Raw genomic sequence first — 27,975 nt, 5'->3', positions numbered from 1 at the left:
TGGAACTGCCCAAAGCTCAAAAAAAAAAAAATCTGGTGCTCAAAGCACATTTGAATTTTAATGGATGTTGGGAGTTTAATGTCCTCAGGATTTCTTTGAAAGTTCCACTTTGTTTTGTTTTAAATGAAGACACAGGTGAAGGATAAACAATAGTTGTGGAGAACTGCAGTGGGAGCTCTCAGATGTGGAAGTTAAGCTGAATACCTAATCACACTTAGCCAGGTCCTCATCATCTTCAGTATCTCACCTGACTTTGAAAACACAAAGCTCAGTATCTCTTGCTTTTCTCTGCCTCCCCACCCTGTATTACTGCTCTTGCATTTTCTGTCAGCTACACCCGCCCCTCTCTTGTGTTAGACACACATTCACCTCCCTCCTGCTCCTCTGACAGCAGGGAAAGCCAAGCTCCTTCCTCGTGCACACTGGAATGACCTGCTCCTGATCCTCACTAGTTTGCATCCTTGTTTCCTCTTCTAAGCTGGAGATGTCAAACACCTCCCCATCTCTGATTCTGTGCCCTGTGTCACTATTTCCCTGTTGTACGACAATTTCACCGGCTGAGAAGCTGGATATCACTACAGAAACCAGGAAAAACCCCAACACACAAACCTTAACTAAGGCTGAGAGCAGTCTGGATTATTTGTGCTGTGAACTTCTCCAACACGTTTGTAAATATTGCAGTGAAGTGCTAAAGGGACAAGGCTCGCCAGTTACAGAAGTGCCCAATGATAACGTGGCACAAAGTGTCCTTCTTCTGCTTTGTGCTGCAGAACTGACACTTCCCTTCCCGTGCAAAGACAGAGAAGCTATTTAAAATTATTGCAGCCCAGGCTGGAACTGGTGAGATCTGACACTGCCAGTGACTGGCAGAGAACAACCAGCAAGGTTTGACTGCTCCTTGCTGATGATCACTGGCAAGGAACAATCCAGCATGGGGCACACTGAAAAAAAAGCACAATCACAACTCTTCTTCCTACACAAGACAAGAGGTGGTTACAGAGTGTGTTGCAGTAGTTCCCATTTCATATGGTTATTACAAATGTACTTCACAGCACCTGCCCCCTTCAAGCCTAATGAGGAATCCTGGAAAGGAGAATGGCACTGTAATTAACTTTTTCCCCCCTTTTTTTAAAGCAAACCTGGGGCTACCAAATGAAATAATGACACTAAAGTTAAGACTGAGTAGCACAGAGCTCTAAACAGGACATAACAAATCTGAGCCTAAGCAAAAAGTTGCCACACTCACATGATGCCCATTGAGCAGCACATGTTACCACGCTGCGCTTGGCCAGGGACCAGCACAGCCACCTTCCTGTTCACAGAGCACTGCTGAAAACACCCTTCAAGGAAGAGGGCAGTGACTGTCTAAAGCACTTAATTCATACAAACACTCTGCACAGATATTGAAACACTCAAATGATGCCATAATGATTTTTTACCTTTTCTTTTATACCCCTTTTATACACCTTTTTATAGCTTTTTGTATTCTTAGTGGTTTTTAGCCTACATTCTTAGACTTATTTTGTCAAGCTAGGAGACTAAACATCTTAGAAGCTTTGTAGTTAGGGATCAGTGTGCCCCAGAGCCCAAGGTCCTCTCCAGAACACATTCTGTAAACTGAGATAGAACCATCCAGGGGAAGGCTCCTTGGGGAGGGGGGCTCACTTGAGCCTCTCATTGGGGAATTTTTCATAGATCTGCTAATTAGTAACACCTATAATGTTAGACCAGATCTTTTGGGGGTGGGCATTGTGGTGTGCATGGAGGTGCATTCGACCTGGACATGGTGCACCTAAGGATCCTTAAAATAAATCCTGAGGTAAAACTCCTCTTTCCTTCTAACCATGTTTGATTCTTGATTTTAAGACCAAGAAAAGGCATCACAAACACTCCATGTGACTCAGTGCTGTTAGACAAGAACTTCTTCAACATACTGGGAAAATAACAGAATGTTTTCAACCAGCAAAATTATTTCTCACCAGTACTTTTCAGGCACTTGCCCCCTCCTGCCTGGAATGTAACAAAGGCAGAGCCAGATAGTAGATCTGAACTATCAATAGGTTGTGAATTTAAAATCCTGAACACACATCTCTTTACCCTGAAATACTCATGCAGCTGCTAGACAGGTCAAATACATGTATTTTACCACTTCATTACCATACCACACAAACAGTATCACCCATATGTTAAACAAGGCTGGTATTTCATATCTAAAAGCAACACATCTGCACACTTTCAAATTAAAATTATGGATTCACACAATAACATTAAGCAGCCTTTTCAAAACCAGCATTTTACTCAAAATCAACTGCCAACAAATAAAAGACAACTAAAATTACTTTATCCCATTCATTTACACAGTTTGTGGCTTCACTATCAAGGAGTGAGCATGACTGCTCTGAGGCTTCTACACAGCATCAAAAGGGTCATGCATGTTAAACCTGCAGACACTGGACTTGTTCCTGAACTAGGATAATTTAATGCTTTTTATTAACAAGTAATACCTCAGGCTGGGCATATTTGTGCTTGTAAATACATGCAGAAAAGTACCCTGACAAGAGCACGTTTGGTTTGTAAGATCCATACTTCACATGGGTTTCTATGCTGTGTAACTCTACAGGATGGCATGAACAACATGAACTCTTCATGATCTCTCCCATTCAAAGCTGGCAGGAACTTCCAATCAGTAAGTGCTGACACATCCCCAATTAGAGCTTCTTTGGAAATGAAACACAAACCCAGAGAAGGACACGAGCCTTTATAGTGCTTTGGATCATGAATTTAGAAATTGCCTTTCCAGATCACTGCTAATGAAGGAATACAGAGCATTCAGAGGAATGCAGTGTTACACACTGAATCTTCTTTTTCTATTAGGGGGACCTTGAAGATTGAGGAATGTCATGAAAATATGACTGCTGTCAACTTAATAATATTAAGATCTTACTAATCTTATTAAGTTTACTAAACTTATTATTTTATTTATCTATCTATTCTACAGATTTCACATCAGCAGACGTACTCCTATAGATTTATGATGTACTCTTGCAGTGTCATAGCTGATATCATTGAAACCCTAAACTTACAAAAGATTCGGTGGTGCTGCAGGACAATTTGGAGTTTTTATCCCTCTCAGTCACCAACACGTTATGCAGCTGCTCCCTCTCCTGGCAAAAAATCCCCACAACAGGATTGATGGAGGAGTAGGAGAGATCAGGCAGGACCAAATGCGTTATTTCAAAGAAAGAGAAGAAATGTTTTAAATCCCTGTTTTGCAACTGAATACATTCCTGGTATTGACTAAAAGAAGCTAATGTTATCCACAGAACCAGAAAAAGGCTGAACTTCGGTTTTGAACACATCAGTTCCCATATTCCCAACTTCTGAGGAAGGATGACCAAAACCTGTCCGCCTCGCCACTCACTTTCTACCTCTCTTCCCACTGTGCATTCCTACCTAGGCTCAAATCTCCAAAGGCTTGGGAGCTCTTGTTTCTAAGAGGTTTTGAAAACACATCAGGTTTTCCTTAGACACCAAACCTGGCCCCCCCTTTTAGCCCCACCTTACCATCCTCCAACGTCGCCCCGGCTGTCGGTGGTGTAGTCGGTCACACCAGTGAGCAGCGTGGCATAAATCTGATCAACGTTATCCCTGCAGACATATTCCTGCTGGGATCCATCTCCCTTCACACCCACTGTCTGGCAAACCCTTTAAAAATAGAGGAAAAGAAGGGATGGGAGGCAAAGCCATAACACTAGCAAGGAGACACATTAAGATGTGTTGCTTAATAAACTTCCCAACACCTGGAACATCTGCTATAGATGGAATGAGGAATGTTTCTGTCCTGTATTTAACCTGAGGATTTCTGAGCAATGTTTGGGTTCAAAGGAACACTGGCAAAGTCAAGATCTCAGCAGGGAAGTAGGTTGCTTTCACATCTATAACACTACAAGAAGGAACATGCTTCAGTATCTGTCAGTCTCTGAACTCTCCTTAAAATAGAGTCAGGAAGGAGAGCAAAGGGCCAACACAATGTGCATTGAACCTGATATTAAACTTTACCTTGAAGACACAGGTTTTTTTGCACTGTAACAGTTTAAGAGCATAAAATACACATGTACACTATTAACTCTAACTGCAGTTATTCAATATAGAAAACATTCCTTTAAATATAAAGCACAATTTCTTTAAACCAATTCAATCTTCTTAAGATTGTGGAAAAAAACCCATATATTCTTCCTCCTCAGTAAAGCTCATTAAACTGCAGCTCACGAGAAGGGCAAACATTAAAACATACTCTAGGTAATCAGTTAACTGATACAAAACTGACAGCACCATCAGAGCTGTACTCCACAGTCAGGTGTGTGATAATCCTCTGAATCAAAAATAAATTGAGGAATGGAGGTGCAGACACTCGAAAGCTGTGTGTGTTTTCAGTGTAACTGATTTCAAGACTCCCAGCAGAAAGCAGAATGAACAGGAGAAAGCTTCTACAGAGAGATTTAAAATTAGACAAAACCAGAGATGAGAAACGTACTTTGCAATTGCTATTAAGGCATCTCTTCGGGATTCAGCAAAGCTCACGTCTTCAGGGGAAATTACTGTGACTGTTTTTAGACCTTCCAATACCTGAAAAAATAATAAGATTGAAAAACATAAATCCAAAGCATTTTTTCTATATTAAATTTTGACATCACATTAAAATGAGCTCAATCCTGCATGAAAGAAGCAAGCAGGCAGCAGAGTTTGGACTCTCACCAGGAGTGGCCAGCACACCTCCCTCTTCCTTTGGAGCAGTGTCCCATAGCAAAGGGATAACTCAACCTCTGGCTTTTCCACTAGCACTGCTAAAGCAGGACTAAACATTAATCATCAGAAACTATGGCAAGCTCAACTCATGATGATTTTCTGTACATTAGCATTCAAACCCCTTTGACAAAGACCTTTAATTATGATCATTATTATTTATTTGATTACTGTCACAGGTTTCACTCCAAACGCCTTGTGCCCTCTTCTCATTACAATGATCCTATTTTCTCACCTGTTGGAGCTTGCCCTTCAGCAGAAATCTTGGAAGGGCCCCAAGAGCTCGTGAAAAGCCACAACGAATCATTTCCTCTGCGTTTTGTAGTTCTGAAACGTACTGTGTCACCAGCTCATCTAGAAAAAACATAGTTGCAGAGTGAAAAGCAACCACCACATCATTATAATTTCGTATTTGGCTAAGGAAAAAAATAAGGAAAGGATCCCCTAAACAAAGTAGCTGGAAAATTTTGTAATTTGTTTAACTAAAATGAAGAATACCTTAATTTCTACAGGAAAAGGATAAAAATTTTAAGGTGTTCAATTTTACATGAATGAAATCATATTTTCTGTCTAAAAAAATCCGAGTTTGTATTTAGACTAATCCTACTGTTTCAGGGAGGGAAGACAAAGTTCTCAATTTTAATGAGATACCATGCTTTAGAAATCCAAATAGTAAGTGTAAGCACAAATTTCTGGGTAAGCACAGGGGAGCAAGTTCTTTTATATTTATAGGTCACCATTTTCTATCATTGGAAAAGTATTCTGTGTTAGGAAGGAGACCCCCAAGGTTTGTGAAGGTCAGTTCTTTTAACAGTTTTCCCTCAGAAAACTCCTGATGGGAGTCTTGTTTCAGCACATACACACAGATCACACCTAAACAGTGAGATAATTTCAGATCATTTTCCATAGAGAGACAAAAATGAAGTTGGGTGTTTTGGAGGAGAAAGCTCAAGAAGAAGTGCCCCCTTGGTTCTCTGTGCTGGCACAGGACACAACGTGGACAGTGGCTCTACAAACAGTAACAGAGTCAAAAGGCACAAGAATAAACTCAGCTGGGCATGGAAAAAGAAGCCTCACCAAACATGTAAAGCAATACCAAGGAGAAAATAAATGGTGTACAAAAAAATAAAAACAGAACAAGTCAGGTGCAGGTACACATTTCTGCTGCAGTCTTTATCTCAGACTTACAGACAATACTTCCTTTACCTGATTTTTCACATTAAACTCTTCTGTAAGATGCAGAGAAAAACAAGCTACTCCAAAAAAACCTTCTCCAAGACAGCTGCAATAAACACAGCTCTGATTCAGAAAGGAGCAAGGTGGTCTCATCGATCGCTTTACTGGAGAGACACTTTTTAATCCTCAGAGAAAAAGAACTAGAGATCCTGGGATGATTACATAATTGTGCCACTGCTTACTGTAATCTAAGGTTTAAATGATTGAGCAATATTTGCTAGAGGAAGAAAGAAGAGTTGCCATAAGAAACTCCCCATTCATCATAATCCACGAGTGTTTCTTTTAAACCCCAATGCAATAGACAGGCCCCAACTCGTCCCTCACAGCAGGGGCCCAGCTCCCTGGCCAGAGATGAGCAATACCTTCAGATAAGCACATCTATTATTCAAAACTTTCAAAACCACCGGGGTGTTAGGAGTCCCGAGGCCATAGGAAGACGCAGTGTTTGCTGTGACAGCAAGAAGATCTTACACAGTGAGGCTGTGACAGTCTCCACTTTGATTGATGTAAATTTAAGATTGACATTTTAGCCAAATGACACAGCAACGAGCAAACAAGCAGCTCTTTGCTTATAACCACTTAGTAATTATGGTGGAAAAGTGTAATGCAAATGTTAATATTCTTCTAAGAGCCTTCAGCTTCATAAACCAACAGGGCCTATGAAGTGTCTACAATATTAATTCCATACAACCCATCCTGAAAGAATATTAAAGGAGAAAGTCAGCAAAACCAAAGCAGAACACATTAAGACAGGAAAAAATCAAAACCAAAACCAAAGAGAAGGTCAAAACAGAGGCAAAAAGAAAAAAAAGCAGTGATTCAATAAAACTGCAGCCTTATAAAGACAGATTCCAAATGTCAAATTGCTAAAGCACCTTTGATTGGTGTTTTCATTTTCATCACCAAGCCACAGCGAAACGCTGATTAAATTTTACCAAAAGCTTTTTTCTCTTCCTAATCCCCTCGAGATCACGTCCAGACCTGCTTTAACTGACTTATCTAAGGCACCTGCACTGTGCTGAACGTCTTCTGCACTGCAGCTTCCACACATACCCACATCCCTCACACACTGTGGATTTCAATCCCACAACAGACAGGCATGAAATTTATAAGTTTTATTGGTACAGAGATAAAATACACCTTTTTGTCTTTTTAAAGATGCTTGCATGTGTAATGGCACTTCTGTTATCATGTGTGGAAAAGGGTCCAGCACAGTCAAGGCCAAATAAAAGGGTACTCAAGAAGGAGCTGACCAGAGATTTTTCTAGAACAGAAAAATTCCCAACTCACAATTCTATTTCAGAAAAATCTCAGGAAAAATTTTGTCTGTATCTACAAATTTGACTTAATTGTGTCCCTAGACCATCATGGCCACATTGCCATGGTCCCTTCAAGCACAAGCCAGATGAAAAGTTAACCTAAAATCCAGGAAAAACCAATTAGGCTTCAGAGGGATCTAAATGAGTACAGCAACAACAGCTGCAGCCATCTACTGCCTGTACTTTGGGCAGATCCCTTCTCCTTCCTGACTTGGGCACCTGCCTGAGTTTCCCAGTCCACTTTTACAGAACCACGAAACTTCATCCTTACATAAAGTTTGACCTATCAACTTTTCAACTCATTTTTAGCTTGTTTGCTTTGACTCAGCATTGCCTCCTCCCACCCCACACATTCTGGTTTTACACATGACCCTTTCCTGAGGTTAGGAGGATTTTATCTGCCTTGGTACCATGTCACACCTTCCCATGCTGCCCACAAAGAATCTGACAGGCAGGGCCAAACTCCAGGAAGGAAAAGGCAATTTTGGGGTATGGGTTTGTTTGGGGTTTTTTTGACAAAAACATGGAGATTTAGCACTATATAAAGTATTTTAAAATCAAGATAGGCTGCTTTTATAGTTCAGCCCTAATGTCTTTGGGGCATGGACTGCATGCAACTACATATGTGATCAATATCAAGTTCATTTTGGGAACAACTGTAATAAACAATAAACAAATAATAAGGTATTCTGTTACTTGATTTAATAATGGCAAAAAACAGGAAAAGAAATCAATATTTTATTAAGTATATTTAAATTCACTGTCCTACTTAGAAAAGCAAGAATATAAATGTTGTTATTCTTAAAATATTTATCTGTACAATCCGGTAATCCATCTCTGATGGACATGATACAATCTGATACTTGAAACAAAGACAGGTACAAGGAAAGCAGTATAAAAAAAGATGCTGATTCATATGCCCCTAAGAGAAGTTTAAGCCTCCTCCTGTACTGCTGATCCAAATACAAACACATGAGCTTTCACATGCACATTTAGAACAACTCTGGGTGTCCTGTTCTATCCTTTCCTTATCCCTTAGCAATTCTGTAAATCAAGCCAAGATCTCTGGCAGAGTTTATCAAAACAGGATGTGAAAAAGACTCGTTTTGTTAAAATTTAGGATTTTAGAAACACATAATCTTTGTTTCTTTGTTTTACAGTATGGAATAGAAAAGCAACATACATTTGCCTAGTATTCCTTATGGTGGTACCTTCTATTCACCTCCAGTCTAAAGCCAGCAAAACCCCAGACATTTCCTACACTTCCAGCTGTCATTTTTCAGACAACTTTCACCTGTCAGTTATTTTTTCCTAAAGAATTTTAAATTCCCTTAAAACTACTGAAGTCCCTCCCCACTCTCTACAATAGCTCCAAAGTGCAAGTTTGGTCCAGCCCAGTATTCTGTGCCTCTATTTTAAACATGAATCATTACCCTGCAGAGCTGGATCAGCTTCTCCCCTCTCGTTGATGTAAAATTCATTGCACAGTGCAGCCAGTGCAGACACTGCAGACTCCTGCAACAAAGGTACAGAGATACATTTACTCAACTTGTATGTTTCTTTGAATTTTTAAGGAAAAAGAAAGTGGATTTTAAAAAAAAAAAAAAAAAACTTTCAGATACTGGCATTTACTTTCTTATTACTTCTTCCCAATACTGGCTTAGTAAGGAAACTTATGTAAGGAAAAAAACACATTTTAATCTTATTCCTTCAATATGAGCAGTAAGCTAAATTAGCATTTAAGATAATAACAGTAATATATGAAATGCATTTTCAGTTCAAATGAAAGACCTCCAGGATGACAGAGCATTACAAAATACACAAGTCATTGTTTCATCTTCCATATACTGATGCCAGATTGACAAGAAACAAACCCTCTCTCCCCAGGAAGTGACAGAAAGGAAACACAGAAAAGAACACGGACTGAAGGTTATAAACAAAAAAAGCCCCAACACTGAGGGTCAAAGGCCTGGTGTCCTGATCTTAATGGGTTTAGAAAAGGATCAAAGGTTGTGTATTACACCTGAGCCTCCTCACTTTTAGAGTGGGTTCAGTTACTGATACAGAACACAAAACAACTCAGCTGCTCTTTCAAAAAGCACATAATAGGTTTTCTCATAAAATTTATGGCTGAATTATACTTTTCAGCTAATAATACAATGTTACCCGTAATTATAATAAATTTGAAAGCACACAAAAGCTCTGCATTGTTCACTTCATGTGAATAGCAGCAATACTTATTAACACTCATGTTCTCCGGGTACAAGAAATCTTAAACGTAACACAGAAATCCTGCTCAGCTGATTCATTCTGCCCTCAAAGACACCTCAGACCAGTTCTCTATGCAAAATCAAGGACTTGAAAGAAAACCAGCACTCACCTAAACAATATTCTAACTACCACAGGCATTACAGTAGCAAAATATGCAGAATTATCTAACTGCTGTAGATCAAGGACCCTTAAAGGCCATCTTATCCAACCTCTGCCATGGGCAGGGACGCCTGGGACCAGGTTGCTCACATCCTTCACTTTCTAAATTTAATGTTTTTCACCTTAAATATAAGAAGCTACACTGGAAGAGAATACTGTTTGTCTGGAAAAAAAAAATATTACTTTTCAACATCTTAAGCATTAAAATGATTTCTCTCTAAAACAGAAGCAGAAATAAGTGAGAATTGATATTTACTAATCATGCTTTGCTTGGCTTTAACTAATGTTTATCAAACAAGCCAAAATTCTCTACAACCTATAATTAATTCTTCTAAGCTTTTGGTTTAGAAGTTCCAGTTGTAAGACATACCGACACTTTGAATAAATTGCTAATCCCAAAAGAATATGCTAAGAATTCAAATTTCATCTTTTAATTTCCTTCAGTGATTTGGATGCACTCCAGTCTCCTCTGTCTCCCAAGGACAATTTAAAAAGATGAGCTGCGAGATACTCGGAATGTCTTTTTATCTTATTATTAAAACCTAACACGATGAGCACAGTATGTTAAATTCAGATTGTCTGTAAGCTCTAACAGGGCAGACAAATGGGCTTTATAATTCAGCAGAGCCTTTAAGAGCACGAGATCAAACTGCCATGGGATTTCTTGGGAATATTAAGGCGAAAAACTGGCAGTGTTAAGATGACGTAAATAAAACTGCATGAGACATACCCATCAATGGATTTAATATTCAGAATCAGAGCAGTTTGAGAGCACAGTAAAAAGATTTGCAGCAGAGTTTAATGGAAAATTTAAGCTTGCTGTCCCAAATAATTCTGGTAACTCCCATCAGTGTTGGCAGAGTTACCAAATGCCCTCAGCACCTGTGGACATCATCCACAGTGGTTTTAATTCTCACAGAAGTTCTCTGAAACCACACATTTTACAGGTACACCAAAACAGAAGCAAAACATCCTCTAAATGTAACCACAGAGCCACTGGGGAGTAGCTTCCAGCACCATCAGCAACTCCCCACCCTGTGCAGATGTACAGACAAGAACAACCTTCGGGATAAGTGGTCAAGTACTCACCAAAAAGGTCCACTGGAATCTTGAGGAATTCAAAATATACTTTTTAAAATACCCCTTCTCACATATCTAAGAAACAGGTATTCAAGAACCAGTAAGAACCCATGGAAAATAATCCACCAAAGGAAAGCAAAAGTATTTCTGATTCTGTATTTAATGTGACCACAAGAAGGAAGAGGAATTATTGTACCTTTATATGCTGTCGTGCAGCACTGGAAACAAGAGTGAGATGTCTTAGACTGTCATTTATTAACCACTGCCAACCACCTGGAATAGCAAGGAACATGAACAGCTTTAACTTTTCTTACTTTCTGAACTTCAACATTCTCCATTTAATTTTTCCACAGACCAGCAATTATACAGATCGACCCACGTCCTTGGTTTTCCAAACTAAACAAGGCTGTGACTCTCAGTACAGCTACCCCAGATTGGATTGCCATGCCCACAGTGAACACCCCATGCCTGGTGATGCTGAATACTGCACAAAATTCTATTTCTTGTCAACAGCTAAAAACCAAATATTCAAATTGCATCAGCATCTGCTGCAGTATTTGTACATCTTTTTCATATTTCTTAATGCGCTAGGCCACCCAACCCCATTAATTTTGCTTCTTTGAAAAACACAATTTTTTAATGCTTTAGTTTAATGAATAGTTTCTACAATCATGGAAGGTTATTTAAAACAGGACATACCGATTATTGGATCTCCTCTAAATGGCATTTTTGACAGCGACAACTTTTCAATTAAACTGCAGACTGCAAGAAAATAAGTTTGATAACAGGATAAATACCCCCCAAGAAAGAGAAATTGTAGCAATTTTGAAGACACAACCACAGGAAGTTACATTAGCATTCATTTTAAAGAATAGAAAAATATTTGCAAATAGATGTTCAAAATAAGGGAAATTAAAAACGGAAAGAATATTACACTTGTACCAAAATCACTATGATGCAGTAACTGTCCTCTGACATGAGTTAGTCCCATCATTCATGCAAATCCCTTGTTTGGTGGGATGTTTTCCCCCTCTGCCATTCAAGGTGTGCACGTACACATCAGCCACCTTTTTTTAACTATACAGCCTGGAAATGGCAGTGTAGCATCAGTGATAGTAAACCAACTGAGGCAAGGATAATACTGCAGCCACTAAAAACTATTCAAATATATTTGACAGGTTTTCCTACTTCTTATTCACGTTGTTTTTGAACCTCCAAGGAGTGGCATTTGTTCACTGCACAGAGCCTGGAGCTATGAAACTGGATGCAGCTTTATTTCCTTTGATACTTGGCATACATGAGGACATCCTTTTAATAAAAAAGTCCTTCTTATTTTAAATCTATGAACTTATTTGAGTTCTACACTTACAAACCCACTTTGAGAACTGCATTTTTTTTACATGTTTTGAGGCTTTTTTTGGGGAGTGGAGATTAACACAGTAAACACTGCAAATTTGATGTCCAACAGATTGACTGTATTGCTCAAACGAAAACTCAGCACTTGGGGAACACCATTACCTTTCACCTCCTGGGGTTCAGTTCAAATAAACCAGATTGGTACAGCTCCATCTCACAGCCTGGCTGCTTTAGAGTTGGTGGAGAGGAGGGAGAGGACAGAAAAAGGTGCTACATTAAAGTAAGGCCACCGCTTTGTTTTCCTCTCCTCCCACAACTTGATTTTTGACTCTTCCTCTGGGCTCTCTTCACAGCTCATCTTCATTTATCCTCAACTTACTGGGCTCCAAATCTACTCTTGAACTCACTCCTCACTATGGCAATGTCACACAAACCCCTCTCAGTAGTGTGTCAGCTTCTCTGTGCTAATAGTTATTCACAGGTTAAGTGCAATGTGACTAAACCCAAGTCTCTTGGCGTTCCTCCTTAGTTCTCTGTGCTTCTTTGTGCTCTATTGTGGTTGAGACCATCATCTTCATTAGACATGCAGGCAATTTGTGGAACATTTTCAATTCTTCTCTTATTCCACCTACACACTTGTATCATGCCAAAATACTGCCATTTGTACTTCTCCAAAACCATGACATGTTCAGCTGCTTAAAAGCTAAAGCGTATTACAAAAAAAATTATTCTTCTAGCCTGTATTTTCATGTCATACAGCTGTAACCTCATTGAAATCCCCTTGCTCTTCCACCTCAGTACTGAAGCTCCTTTACCCACAAGGTCTGGATGGCTTCACATCTTCCAAGCTGGAATCTGCTCTGTAGCACTTCCTTCATTGAACTCACAAGCAGGAAACCAAGTTGGCATCATTTCCTCATCCACCCAGCCTACTCTTTCCTGCAACACCCCTCCTTCCTTTTCACAGTGGTTCTGTATATAACAATCTTCAAAATCCATCTTTTCTGTGATGCCACGCTTTCCACAAACTGTTGTTTATATGGTCTTTATGCTTCACTTCTGCGCACACACGTGTCATGATAAAACCATTATTTCCACGATGGCTTCTGTCTAAAAGTGCAGATCCTCTCTCTTCTGAAGAGGAATCTGACTAAATCACTGAAGGAAGACAGTTCAACCCTGAAAAAACTTCACTGTGTGCAACAACAGCAGGACACAGACCCCACAACCACCTCCAGCTCCTACAGAGTTATTCCAAGGGTATTGGCACCCCATGCCCCGGTGCACCCATCTTCTGATTGGCCTCCAAAGTTCGTATTTTTTTAATTACTGGGCAGACTTTACTTATACATTCAACACAACATATGCAAAACCAGCTGGAAACATGTAAAGAGCCAAATTCCTCAGGGCACCTCTCCTGCTGTGCCACCCCAGCTCTGGTACTCACCAGCCGGTCTCATCAGCTCTCCACCTAAACCCCTGCAAAGCAGAAACAGACTTCAGAGAACAACCCATCACAGGCAACCTGAGTGGATTATTGCCTAGAGTGAGGCAAAAACCCCTCAAAACCATTTCAGAATGAAAGCAGAGCACAAAATACCTGCAGTTTTGTATTGGATCAACTCTGCTTCTTTTTAAAATCAACTTTTCTTGCATCAGCGTGATTAATACAAACCTCTCCTGAATATAAAGCTTTCTTCTTGCAAAAATGCACTCCCAGTCTTACTAGTCTTTAATGTGAAAAATAAAAAGGCTGTCAAGTTCATTCTGCTTTTCTTTTCACTTGCTTCAGAAACATTCCAAGCCCATGGCCAAAGGACTTTCCAGTCATACAGTCTCTACCAGCTTCTGATTTCCACAAGTGAAAAGCAACTACATGCAATTTTTAAATATAATCATCATCTCTGTAAACCTAAATAGAAACTTCCCTTCCCAGTTCCCATTTTCACATATATTAACTGGTTTCCTCTCCTGGTGAGACTTATCACCCTTCTCCTTTCCTGCTCAAGCCCCCTCCCAGGTGATTTTGTGTTCATCACCACAAGAAACACACCAGAAAAGGGAGAGAAACAAATGGCTCAAACTACTTCAGACCCTCGTGAGGCAAAGGTGTGCTCCTCAAGGATGGTCTCACCAGCTCAGACCTCAGCCCACTTCCTCTGTCTGAACATGAGCCTGGCCAGTAACAACACTGGGAGAAGAAAGTCTGAACTGGGCAGAAAGTGGGGAGAGGAAAAAGCATCCTGGAAATGGCAGGGCCTGTTTCCATTCTTTGGCTTCTCCTGGCTCCGTCAGAGACTTCTCAGCCCAACTGAGCACTGCCTGCTGCCTGTATGGATATCCACCCCCAAGGCAATGCCTGAGGTATTCCACTCAGTGTCACCCTCTGTGGCTTAATTGTTCTATTTTGTGAACCCTTGACCTCCCGTTCCTTTGGATATTTCCTCCCTTGACTCCTTATTGTCTCCCTTCACTTCTGCTGGAATATTTCCTCCCTGAGGTGTGCCAAACCCTTAATCACCTGTTTGCATGTCCATGCTCTGGCAGAAACTCCCAGCAAGGGGAGAAACAACAAAGACTTTTTTGTTTATTTGCTTGTTGTTTTTTGTTTATTTTAAACATTTTCTTCCCTCCTCTCTCCCCACAATAAAATTAGTAGCTGTGCTCAGAAGGCAAGCTTAGCAATCCTAACAACTCTTACAACTTTGTTCTCCAATTTATCCTTTTGTATGAGCTTCAAAAGCCTGAACGTTTTAAACACGTTTTTCCATTCCACACAAGGAGGTCCCTTCTGTAATATGCTCTGGGTTTCTGACTGCTCAACAATTTCACTGGTGTTTCAGGCAATGCACAGATGCCAACTCCACAATATTCTCATTTGCCATAGATCAGCACTTCCTGTAATTGAGAAACTTTTGCTTTCGACAATCAATATATATTCGGCCTAATTTAATAATCCCCAGCTCAGTTTATCATTGTAGGAAGCAAGCACAGATTCTACATCCTCATGCTGATAAGGTCTGTGTGTTGTCTACCCCACCTTCCTGCCATGCTGTCTGCTCTTTAGCTTCTAAAAAATTTAAATTAGAAAACAAAAAAAGTGATGCAAGGAGTCGAGACAGCGGCAAAAACAGGCGACTGATGTGGCAAGCCTTGCTTCCTCTTCCACACTTCTTTTCCCCTTTATTTTGCCTTCACCCATTCCTTGCCTTTTGTCTGTTGCCTTACTTCAAATGAGTATAAAATAATCATCTTGCAAATGTGTTTGCTGTGCAGCAGAGTCTGCTGATGCAGGGATTCAGATATGGACTATTCTGTTCCAACTACAAAGCAAGAACTGAGTCACAAAGGCTGCTCTTCTCCATTTCCTTGCACTGCCAAGAAGGAAGTCAGGCCACTTCAAGCTATGCTGATGTTAATAATTTGAGTGCTATCCCTTCCTCTGGCGTTTCACCAACTCCATTTAATTCCAGAGTTTAGAGCCTCTCTGAGGATTGTTGTCCTCATGCAAGAATGCAGAAAGGTGACAGGGATTTGCATAGCAGCATTTCCACACAGCACAAACTCCAATCAAATCCCTCTTGGGCAGCACCACGACCTGTGTGTGCTCCTCTGCAAAGCTTCCCGAGCTGGTTCTTGCCCAGACTCACTGTATGTCCACCAATATCACTGATTTTTTTTCCCCCTTTCCACAACTCATGCATATTTCACTTTTAAGAACCAAGAATTCTATCATAATCCAAGATCTTTCCTCAGTCAGTGCTTAGTTTGTCAAACACGATGAGCATCTTTCTATTAACTTTATCTCGCTCCCCAGTATTTCACTAAATTAAAAAGATACGGATCTACCTAATTCAGAGATTCTGAATTTTGCTGTACAGTCAGTATTCTTTTCTTTTTTATTCCAAAGACACATCCACAAGTTGCATCACATTATTAGATGTACCTGTTTCAAGCTTTAATTATTAATTCAATTTGCAAATTGACTGATGCAGTGCCCAGGTTCCACAAGCTCCTAAGCATTCCTTCCTCTGTGCAGTTCCACAGCAATGCTTCTCCTAGAAACGTCCTGGGATGAGTCACAATTTATGTGTGGAAAATAAAATATATAATCCCTTGCAGAACTGACGAATTAACATTACTGACCTAAGAATGACAGTATCTATTTTATAATTATGTTGGCTTGAATCAGAACCAGTGACAGTGCTGTTCTCAGGGCATAAAGAAGTTCAAAGTACTTTTGTGGATTTATTTTTTTTAATTATTTAAAGCCTGCTTTTTGTCCGAAAGCCAGAATTCCTCTTTAGGATAATAAAAATAACAGTAGCTGAAGCCGTTTAGAATTGAAAAGCATCTAAGTTTTCACAGGCATCCAAATCTGAAGCTGAAAGTACTGGAATAGCTGAAGAGATTCAGGCAAATACTGGATTTTTGGGAAGCTGAGAACACACATTTCACCTACATATGAACAGCAACCAAGGATTTTCCTTGGGAACTCTTTGCCCCAAAGAGAACTGAGGTATCTTAAAAGGTCCAAGTTGCATATTCCCTGGGTTTTGGAGGTACAGAATGGCTTTATCAGAGGGTACACAGAGGGGACAAAGAAACCCCTGAGCACAGTTGAACAGATTAACAAAGCTGACACGGCCAAGCCTTCAAGGTGCACAGAATAAACCACACTAACAGGAGAAACAGCAAGTTTTAGGCTACTGTAAATTCATACACCATGCTGTATTCCAGCCCCCGAATGCTACAGGTGAAATCCTGGCTCTATGGAAGTTTTCCCAGTGACTTCAGTTTGTAGCAGAAGAATTTCACCTCCTAACTCTTCAGAGGACAGCACAGCAAGATCTCACAGAGCCACCCAGGCACTGGATGCATAAAACATTTGAACTCGGAAGAACTGTTAAGACGAGCTTCGTTGCAAGGCTGGAATTACTCGCTGATTAAGCTCATATGTCTAAAAAACTCTTTTAGGCAGATGACTGCCAAGAAACACATCTGCCCTGAAACCATCAAGATTAGTTACAACCTTAAAGGTCTTTGAAATGAGACAAGTTTCTCTTTTGCCCAGCACCTGTCAACACCTGCGGGCTCCCTTACTCTGCTGGAAAAGCCGAAACTCGGAAGGTGCCAGCTCAACTGACACTGGCTGCTCCTCCAAGCTCCTAAATCTGCTGGGCTGCCACAGCTGACGTGCTCCACACCCAGCCAGCCTCTCCAGAGGCTGCAGGGATGAGCTCAGAGCAAGGCTGGGTGTGCAGCACGTCGCCGGCACCGCACTGCCCGGCGTGGGAGTCGCTGACGAACATCCCGACACATCCAGCTCGGATGGAACCCTCAAGGGCCAATAAACACAACTTCTGCTGAAATCCAAAGTGCACTGCAACCACCTGCAGGAAGCCCAGCACTTCCATACCCGTTCCTGATCTTGTCACCAACTCTGGGCATTCAGACTTGTGGGATCAGACTCAGAACTGGCTACAAGGAAGCTAAAAAATTGTGAACATCTGTTCAGCTGAACAGTCGCTCAAGAACCTCATACCAGATGAAGCAGTTTTGGAGAATCTTAACACAGCTACTATTAAAATACTGTTTTCTTGAAGATTTTTCATATTATTGAATTGTAGAATTATTTAGGTTGGAAAAGACCTTTAAGATCATTGAGTCCAACCACTGACCCAGCACTGTCGAGCCCAACTTAATTAAACATGTTAAAACCTTTTCAACCAAACCCTTTTTAACACATCTTTTAAATCCCTCCAGGGCTGGTGACTGCACCACTGCCCTGGGTAACCTGTGCAAGGGCTTCACAAACCTTTGAGTGAAGTATTTTTTTCCAACATCCAATTTAAACCTTCCCTGGTGCAACCTAAGGCCATTTCCTCTTTCCTATCACTTGTTAATTGGGAGAGGGAGTATTGAGAAGGAGTCCAAGGTCTCAGATGCATGACACAAACAGATCTGCTAAAAAACCCCCAGATACTAACCATGCTGGTGCAGTGGGAGCAGAGTGGAAATCAGGCTGACTACTGACTCTGTGTTTAAACCAGCAGAGTGACTTCCTAACCCAGGTAACACAGCTGAAGGCAACAGATGCCACAAGTTTCCATCTCGGGTTTTTATACAGAAAAGTGCCATTGAAAACAATTAAAATACCGCACAATTTTGGTAACTTTATAACCTGTACAGCCCAAAACAGGCACAGGAGGCAGATGCTCTACAGGGCACGCTTTGCATGTGCCTTGCTGTAACCCCCACACAGAAACCCAGAAACTCCTGCACAACCCACAGGTGGAAGTGCACATGCAAATGCTCAAAGCAACCAGCTTCTCCAGACAAACCAGTGCATCAGATGTGTCAGGATCAAGGCTAATGGCAGGAAGTACACACTGATGTGCCTGGACTTGCAGGCTCCTTTTTCACTGTACTATGGTAAACCAAGAAAGGACTTCTACAGGAGGACAAAAAAAATACTTACATGTTTAAAAAAAAAAGGTAATGTGGTAGAAGATGGGATTTTCTACAATTAGCATAAATAAATTTGAATGTTTCAAGTATATTCAAAAGGGAGACTGGCTGAAGTATAACTCAAAACAGGACTGTGTCCTGTGTAAAGGATAATTTATGGCCATTTTTCAAAATCAGGCTAAAGATGGTGCAAGAACTGCTAAACAAAGTAAGATGGTTGAGCAGCTCTATGAATGGCTCCATTACAGCACTTTGGCTTTCTCTTGTTTGACATGAGGCCCTTATGGACTCAACAGAATGAGACAATCAAGAAACTCATGACCCTATTTCCAGCTTAAAATTATTATAAACTGCAACTTTAGAAAAAAAATTAAAAAAAAAAAAAATCCAGCATTTTTACACTTTACTTCCTTCTCCCTTTCTCACAGGCCAAAAAATTCCTTGAAACATCTTGATCAAAGCATTAAAATCCATTCAGTCCCTGACAAGGCTGTTTAGTGGCCAGAAGTGAAAGGAAAATATCTAATAAACAGTTAAGACATGTGGCCAGATGCTCTTTGTTAATACAGCTTAAAAACTTGAAAAACAAATAAAACACACAGGTTTTCAACATTCCTCCAAGATGTTGTTAGCACTGAAAATTCCCAGTAGCAATTTCTCGAATGGAAATCTTTGGAATATTATGTGCAATAATTACTCATCATGAAACGAGTTTGGCTTGTTTCACTAAATGCTTGCCCAGCAACACTCAAATTGTTGGTTTGTTTTTATAACCTAGTTTATTTTTCTTGTCCTATTTTAAAGGATTTTATGCATACTGATATTTTACAATATGGATTAGAGCAGACATCTCTGTCTCAGCTGAGAGCAAACAGCAGTGAATCAATCTTGCTTGGAGTTGAATGAGAACTCTTATCTAGAATGAAAACATTTCTGTAGGCATCTTATAAATACCATTAAGTGCAAGAAGTGCACATTACAACAAAAACAAATTACACCCAAGCTCCACCCTGACATTAAAGAATTTATGGAAGCCAAGAGAGCCACCCACAAAGACACGAATATACAGTATCAGCACTAAGCCCATCCTCCAGCCCAAGCTCACTCTGGGCTGGAAGTTTCACATCACTGTGGAGGACCCCTCAAGAAGTAAAATTTCTCATTTTTTCAGAAAGTTCCAAAATAAAAAAAAACTTACATAAAAATTCCTTAACTTGTAATTAATAATTACACAAAAAACTTCTTAGGGTTTACTGTTGTCAGGTAAGTCACGTGTGAAGAAGTGAACTAAAAATGACCAAAAACTGTTCTCAGTTAAAGGAGGAAAAACTCTCACTTGCATATACAGTCATTAAGTTTTGATTTCCTTACATTTAGGAGCAAACTCTGAAGTCACACACCAGTTTTAATTCACATTTACTTAACAATTACTTAAGCAATATCCCTTCATTTCCTGGAAGCTTCAACAAATAGGAAATGAAAAACAACCTAGTGAAAACTCATTTGCATTTTCTTTGTCACGAGAGATGAAAAATTGCCCTGAACCTTTTGCAACGCTCCTGTCCTGCTCATCACACAGGATGAAGAAAGGGATTCTGGAATTCAGACAGAAGCTCCTTTAAATGAATAAATAAATAAACAAACAAACAAATAAAGAAATAAATTTGGGGCTCATTTGTTAAAGGCCAGTTCTGCAGCCCCTTCTGAACCCTCTGCCTCTGCAGACAAAGCATGTGAGGGACTGGGAGGGACTGGGGTGGGCGTCACTAACTGTACAAACAAACCCCCCCATCCCATATCCTGCTGGTTTCATTCCTTTTAATTGACATTTTCCAAGAGGAAAAATAACGTTTTTATGTCTCTTTTCTTACCTGTACAACTGACGACTGCAAAGCTGGGGGGAAAAAAAGCAACACACACTAACATTAGAGTTTGTTTGATCCAAGTGTTTTCATTTTTCCCCCTAACATGCAATGCCATATACTGTGAGATGTGCAAACCTGCAGTTAATTTTAAAAATAAAATTCAAAGGGGAAACCTCTTTAAAACAACTTCTTGATACCCATTTGAACTTTATTAAAAAAAAAAAAAATCAATATAACACATTCATAAAGCACTAATTTCCTGAATTCCAAACTCAAGCTGCTCCTGCAATTACCCTGGAAGCCAATTTGGATTTTTAAAATAGATTTGCTTTCCACCATTGGCCCTTTTAGAATTATGATAGACTGCACTATCTGTTCACTGAAAATAACTTTGGTAGCTACAGACTGAGCAGAAAAAAAAGATTCAAATGCAACTGAAAAATCTTACTTCTTTACAGCAAGCCATCCTAAAAAAATCAGAGTTTATCACATTTCTATGTGGTAAAAGCCAAAAAACCCAGATTATTTTAAATTGGGAGTTTATGGCAACCTTGCAGATTAACTGCAAACAACAACAGAAACTGGATCACAACAGCTTAAGGCCACTGCAAGAGCAGAGATGCGCTGACAGAGCTTTCAGGCATTTCAACGTGAGAAAGCTGAAGAAGGACAAAGGTGCTTTTTCAACCTGTGGCAGCAACTCTGAGCTGTGCCCAGAATTAAACAGGCACCTGGGGACTTTGGTGGGTGAATGGTGAAGCCTGACAGAACATCAGAGCTGGCACTAAAGGTCCTACAGATCCTGCAGGAACAGCAGGAGCCTGAATGGCAGAGTGCTGTCAGTTCCACAGTGGGAAGAAAAAACAACAACAAAATGAAACAAAAAACCCAACAACATGGGATGACTGAAAATGAAAGGGACAAATTAGGCAAAATTATCTCCACAGAAGCACTTGGAACTGCTCTGAGCAGGACAAGGCTTCATTGAGCAAAAGGAGATACAGACAATTCATCAATTGAAATGCAGAATATGACTTTTGAGGTCTATAAACAGGAAATTATGGATGCCGGGACAAGGAATGGGCTCACTAGGTGTCCCTTGAGCACAGTCACCCCAAGGCCAGTCAGAAGGATGAAGGGGGAGCAAAGACAAAGGGAAAAGGAACCAAAGCAACCCCTTGAGGCATTTCAGAAATGTAATTTCCAGTATCAGAGCTGGGGGTTCAGCAAGAGGCAGAACAGCCCCCAGTGTCACTGTATGAGACACAGGGTCCAGGACATGCAGCTGCCACAGAGTCTGGGGAGTGTCCCAACCCCTGTCTGTGACATGGTTTGCCCTTGGCACAGGGTTGAGGAAGGTGGAGAACAGATGCCTTAACTGTAAATCTTTGCTTAAAAATCATACAGCATTCCAGGTTAAAAATAGATTTATGCTGGCTACAAACCTCTTGGTGAATTTGCTTGAGTCCCTCCAATGATTTTTCACTGAAATAGTATGTTACAGAGCTGTAAAAGTATACAAAATTTTTAATACAGGTTCCCTAATCATGCTGTAAATCATTTTTCTTCCATAATGTCATTGTACTTTCCAACAGAAAACCAATCATTTGATTTTGAAATTATGCTCCACAGAAATATGCAACATTTAATTTTAAATAGATCAGAAAACATAAATTCTTTCCTTATCATACAGAAAACTATTCCAAAAGTCTTATAAAAAAAAAAAAATCAGTGTCACTTCCTAATAACATTGTAATTGCCAATACACTGATAACCCTTCTCAGCTGTGCTGTATTTTGGACTCCAACACTTCTGTGATTTTTCCATCTATTTCAAGTACTTCCTACTGCTAAAAACGATCTGTTTTTCTTGACCTGCAACACAAATTCTTCTGATGGACACTGCTGGCAAATGTGTGTGTAATATACAGATATACTTTTATATATAACTGGACCAGCATTCAGTCAGTCTAACTCCATGAGCTGCTCAAGGAGGTTTTTCTCCAACACTGAGGAGGTACTTCTCCAACCATGAAGACAAAAGACTGTCCCCACCCAGGAAGACATCACACTTACAGGAGAAGAGGAATTAATCTATATTTAACTGATCACATTCAAGTCTCCAAATAAGGCAGCTAATGATCTCCCTTTCCTGATGATGAATCTAAAACTGAAGTCTTAAATCACTGAATAAAATGTGAAAGCTCAGCATCACTCATAAAAACAAACAAAAATTCAATGGAAACACAGTTCAGTGAGATGGAGATTTCCATAATTATACTCAGGAAGCTTTTAATAGACCAGACATGAAAGGAAAATTTATAGTCTAGATAATTTTCCATTAATACCTATTATTCTCTTGTGCCAGTTTACACAGAGCATGGGTGATCTCAGCACAGGCAAGGATTGCCCCATGGCGTGTGTGCAGATCTGAGCCCACTGATAAAGGCAGAAGTCTTGGCAAAACTGGAAGAGATTAAATAATTAATTTTTTTTTAAAAACAAAGCATAGTGACAGATCACAGTTCTAAATGTAATTTTGCCTGCCTAGAAATAACATTGGGAAAGCATTTCTGTAAAGTCAAGTATCCTGGCGACTTTATGAAAAGCAGGTTTAGTGAAGTAAATTCTGACAAACCACACTGAGCTATTTTATACTCCCAACTACCTCCCTGGCTGGAGTAAATAAAATAACATTGCTATTGGGCATTGAGCTGGCTGAGCAGTCAGGAAATACTGCCATGGAATTTTATTTCCATGTTAAGTGTCACCTTCCTAGACCACGACAGGAGCCCAGGCAAGGTCTGGCACTGCAGATTCTCGGGGGGCCAGGCACTGCCTTCAGCCACATTAAAAATCTGCCAGTACAGCCTCAGGATGTGCAATGGGCTGAGCAAAGGACCCTGGGCTCATGCTAGGAAACATCTGATTACACACACAGTCAGAAAGGAATCCTCCTGCAGATGTCAGACTGGACAAGACAAAACAAATCCCCCACCCTTTACAACATCAAAGCCTTCTCGGCAAGAGCTGGGAATTTGAGGGGTAGCTGCTGGAGTTGTTCCCACACAACTGCACCCATTTATTCACCTCAGAACCAGCAGAGTCCAGTGCAGCCAGGTAACTGAAGCCCACACCCCAGATAAAAACCACCCTGACAATAATTTATAATGGTTGCATAAAACATGCAAACGGATAAAGCCATCAGGGTCGCTACACTGTACCAAGTGGCAGAGGAAATCTTACTTTTCAGTAACTCACGGTGCATGTTTAGATCTTTGTAGGTTTGTTCTGCCTAAGCTTGGCCTGGCTGAGCAGAGCTCAGCTGGTACCTACCCACATTTGCCATGTACTCAGGGGCCCGGGGAGTGATGTTATGCAGAGCTTTGGTTGAAAGTTCTCGAATAACACTGCAGATGTAAGAAAGCATTTCTGAGGGTTAGCAATTCAGGAGAATCAATGTGCTAAAACAATAACGTGAGGAAGGGACTCCTACCCCCAAGCAAAGCCCCGGCAAGATTCCAAATTACAGTATTCTCTGTCTGTCCTATGCTCCCCCCTGTGAAAAAGCCAACAAAACCAAAGAGCACCCATGTAGCCAGCCTGCAGCCAGCTTCCAGTGAAGTGAAAAGAGCTCAAAGAGACAAGGAAAAACACCAGTGGGGCTGGTGGAACCTGAGGGCTTGTTCTGTGCACTGGCAGGGACAGTGCAGTAAACTGTGATTATTTCTCATGATGCAAACTATGATCAGCACTGATCGAATCTCCCTTGTGTGATATGTACACATTTCAATCTTCACGAACACTGAATGTGAGTAAGCACCATCTCTATGTGTGAAATCTACTTTAATTAGGATAATTGTATGGTGACAGTGTTTACCCCTCACACACACTATATGCCATATAAATGGGTTTTATTAATCTATTAACAGATTGAGGTCATGGCCAAAAGACAAAATTCATTAATCCCTTTAAGTGACAATCTGCTTGGGAGGTACAGATTGTATCACCTACTGCTTGCCCAGCCTCCTTCAGTCAAATGCTACTGCAAACCCAGGTGTGAGTAAAATTTACAAAAATAATCTACAAAAGCACAATATGCAGAACAGTCAATTCTTGGATATTAATAATTAGATTTTATGAACTCACCTATCCCAGTGGTTAATCTTCATGTTAACTAAATGATCAATCATTGGCTGTGTATACTCAGGAAAGCCAGCAATATACACACTGAAAAAGAAAAGAAAAGCAGATATAGATTGGAAATATAGTCCAGAGAGAGCACAGAATCAATATCTGAGTGCATTTTAGCACAACCTGCTCCAAAGATTTAAATTCTCTGGTTTTAAACCAACCAAAAAATTAATTAAATGTGCCTTCTCCTAAATGAGATGCAACTGAATGATAGAATGGGAAATACTTTGAATTTTTGAAAAAAACTTAAAATCACTTCTGTAAAACTTTCAGATTGTTTCTAAAAGCTGCTATACCTACAACAAGCTTGACATTCAATCCCACTGTTACATTCCAGAAAATCTAGATGTCTATATTAACTTGAATAATTATTTCAGATTGGAGAAACTCATCACTGATACCAACTAGGAGACAGAGGAAAACTAAGTTACAGAAATGTGCTACATCTTCATAAATACAATGGTCCAAAATGGAAAATGGGTTTTCAATTTGTCCTTTATAAAAATCAAACACACAAAAAGTGAACTGTGACAAAAGCTGTGAAAGCTGCAAGGTTCAGGCGTGAGATGGAAGGGAACACCAGCACTAATTACCTAAGGAGCCTGCAGTTACCTAACTCACAGCCACATTTGCCTTCCAATCTTCAGAAGCATCAACTATCGAAAGCCAAGGTCAACACAAGTGAAGTGAAATGTTTTTTCAGTACATCTGATGAGTGTTAAATCACCGGGGGAAGCCCAACAGTCAGCAGGACATGTTTGTGTCAAAAGGGCACAAAGGGACACATGGATTACCTTAATTTCACCTTTTCACATGAGTGATTAACTTTGCAGCTACAAGAGTGCTCCATTAAAACACCTGTGTGCAATCAGAAGCAAACAAAGAGAAAACCCAAATACTGCCACATGTTCCCATCCTGATACCAATGGAATTCATCAGAGCAGGAATCCTTAAATCCACAGCCCAGACCTTGGTCACTTGAGCCAAGACTGGGCACAGAAGCACCCTCTACTGAGCCCTGAGGGGGATTTGACAGTTGGTTCAACTTGTTGGTCAGAAGAACATAATCAGTGTCCAAGCCAGAATTATACAAGAGAGAAAATAAAAAGTGCTTTGTCACTTTTGAATGCTTTCAATTTTCTTAGTACAAAAAAATAGGGTTCCATAATCACATGGATGCCATCCACATGGATCTCGAGCAGCATGGAAATACCAGGCTCCTGCATTTCCCCATCTCCCGTAGGTGGGAGCTCTGGGGAAGGCAGTGGGAGGAGGGTGGGGACCCCAGAAGGACTGACAGTCGGTTAAAGGTGAAGGTATGAACAGACTGAAATGATTCTGCACAAAAGGGACAATGAGGAGGTGGACAGATTAATTTAAAAAATAGTCGAGGCAAAGACAGAGGATTCCAGCACAAATTATCTTGAAAAATCTCAGCGGAAGTCACAAAGTTGGCAGTGGAGCGTGAACCATCATGTACCTGTCTGCTGTTTCTGTTCCCCAAGGACACCATCTGCTCCAGCCTCTCTGACCTGCTGGGCTCCTGAGCCGACCCATGGGGCGATTTCCTGCCCTGTCTCAAACAGGGCTGAATCACCCTCTGTGGGTGCTGCTGTGCTGATCTCCCTGCCTTGGCTCTGGACAGAGGCTGGACTCGAGGCCAGACTCCGTCTGAGACAACTCAAGCCAGAACCAGCCCTTGCTCTTCGTCATTTCCTCTCAAGGAAGTGCAATATTCTGTTCCTTCTGGCCACCCACTGCCCCCAGTTTGGCTCCAAACTCCCCTGACTTCAGCACCTGTGTGTCCAGAGCTGACACTCTATTCCAGGACAAGCCCCTTGTTTATAACCACACCACTCCAGTCTGGGTATTTCCCATTTGCTCTTTGCAGAGATCAGTTTGGTTTTTCAAACATTGCTGCACACTGTGGCCAGCTTTCCAGCTGTTTTCCACACAAACACTCCAGTTGAAGGTCTATGCACAGACCACAAATTCAACAACTTGGGCAAACTGGTTTTCTAAAATGGGTATGACTTGACCTTTTCACCCACGTCAGAGTCTATCTGCCATCATAACAGCCTCTCCTTTGACTACAGCTCTCTTCATCTTGTCCAGCTTAGACAGTTTTGTGCCACCTGCAAACACGGCCTCTTGGCTGCTTCCTCCTCATAGTCATGGAAATCATGGCCACTTTTTCACTCTGCCTCATACACAATAATCAGTTTGGTGCAAAAATAAAAACACGGTTTTGATTTACTTAAAACCATCAGTATTAAGCAATATTCAGTAAGGTGAGGCAATCAGACAAGTATTTCATTATGTACAAGAAGTCCCTCATGTTTAGGAAAACCAATGATTGGAAACTTACCTTATAGTCAAGTAACAGTTAACTCTGTTACCAACAGCAAAATAATCAGCTGCAGTGAGAATGTCGATGCCATGGGGGAAAGTGCCCTACAAACAAAATATTATTATTTTGAAATGTAAAATACATTCCAAATAGGCAACATGATTGAAAACACATCTCCTGCTACTCTCCCATGCACTGAAAAAATACAATTTAATTTATAGTAAAATCACTTGTAGTAGAGATATAAAGGATATTGAATATATAAACAGCAAAATACCTCACTTTGCTTGTGGGTCAATGATAAACAGTCCAAGAAAATGGCAGCAGGCAGTAACCTATGCAATTGCTCCCTTCCCACCTCCCAGTCATACCAAAATACATATTTGGTGAATGCATGACTATGTATGTACCCACAAAATTATTCCTCTAGAAGGATTTAGGTAAACATAAACATGTTTCCAGTTCATGTGAAGGCACAAGGTGAATTTAATGAAATACAAAATGAGAGATTTAGGCACCAAGAGATGCATCACGTGTAGAACACATGGGAGTTTTTACTTACACTTGTATTTTATGACTCATTAATGAACTAAAAAACGGGGTTTGTTTGTTTTTAAAATGAACACTGGTTCCCAGAAAAGCCTGAAACTCTGAATTGTACTGAAGGATCCCACTTCTGCCATCACTGCTCAAACCAGTCTGTTTCTAGAAGACAAATCATCTTTCTAAATATGAGATTTCCACTTAGAAATCTGCATTTCTATATGTAAGCAATCCAATTCAGATATTGAGAATTTTATTGGCTCTGCCTGGTTTAACAGAGCATGTCTCGGTTTTGAAAGACAGGTGTCTGCTAAGGAAGGCAGAGGCCC

At 40.4% G+C, this 27,975-nt stretch overlaps 1 protein-coding gene across 1 annotated transcript in view; it reads right to left on the bottom strand.

Annotated features, from left to right (window-relative positions):
- The window catches only part of TBCD (tubulin folding cofactor D), a 114,652-nt gene that overhangs the window by 22,787 nt on the left and 63,890 nt on the right, over positions 1 to 27,975 (bottom strand). Inside the window, exons 18-30 of the mRNA XM_042032715.1 lie at positions 27,122 to 27,207; positions 24,709 to 24,789; positions 23,896 to 23,969; positions 22,908 to 23,025; positions 22,006 to 22,066; positions 20,567 to 20,589; positions 13,672 to 13,703; positions 11,568 to 11,630; positions 11,065 to 11,141; positions 8,792 to 8,873; positions 5,039 to 5,157; positions 4,535 to 4,626; positions 3,565 to 3,705 (exon numbers count right to left, since the gene is read on the bottom strand). Coding sequence (XP_041888649.1) covers positions 3,565 to 3,705; positions 4,535 to 4,626; positions 5,039 to 5,157; positions 8,792 to 8,873; positions 11,065 to 11,141; positions 11,568 to 11,630; positions 13,672 to 13,703; positions 20,567 to 20,589; positions 22,006 to 22,066; positions 22,908 to 23,025; positions 23,896 to 23,969; positions 24,709 to 24,789; positions 27,122 to 27,207 — 1,049 coding nt within the window. The remainder of the gene's footprint in view (positions 1 to 3,564; positions 3,706 to 4,534; positions 4,627 to 5,038; positions 5,158 to 8,791; positions 8,874 to 11,064; positions 11,142 to 11,567; positions 11,631 to 13,671; positions 13,704 to 20,566; positions 20,590 to 22,005; positions 22,067 to 22,907; positions 23,026 to 23,895; positions 23,970 to 24,708; positions 24,790 to 27,121; positions 27,208 to 27,975) is intronic.

This window comes from Corvus kubaryi, unplaced genomic scaffold (genome assembly GCF_017639235.1).
Source record: "Corvus kubaryi isolate FWS band 111438036 unplaced genomic scaffold, C.kubaryi_AGA036_p1.0 37353, whole genome shotgun sequence".
Taxonomy (NCBI): domain Eukaryota; kingdom Metazoa; phylum Chordata; class Aves; order Passeriformes; family Corvidae; genus Corvus; species Corvus kubaryi.
This window is presented reverse-complemented; position numbering and strand designations above follow the sequence as displayed.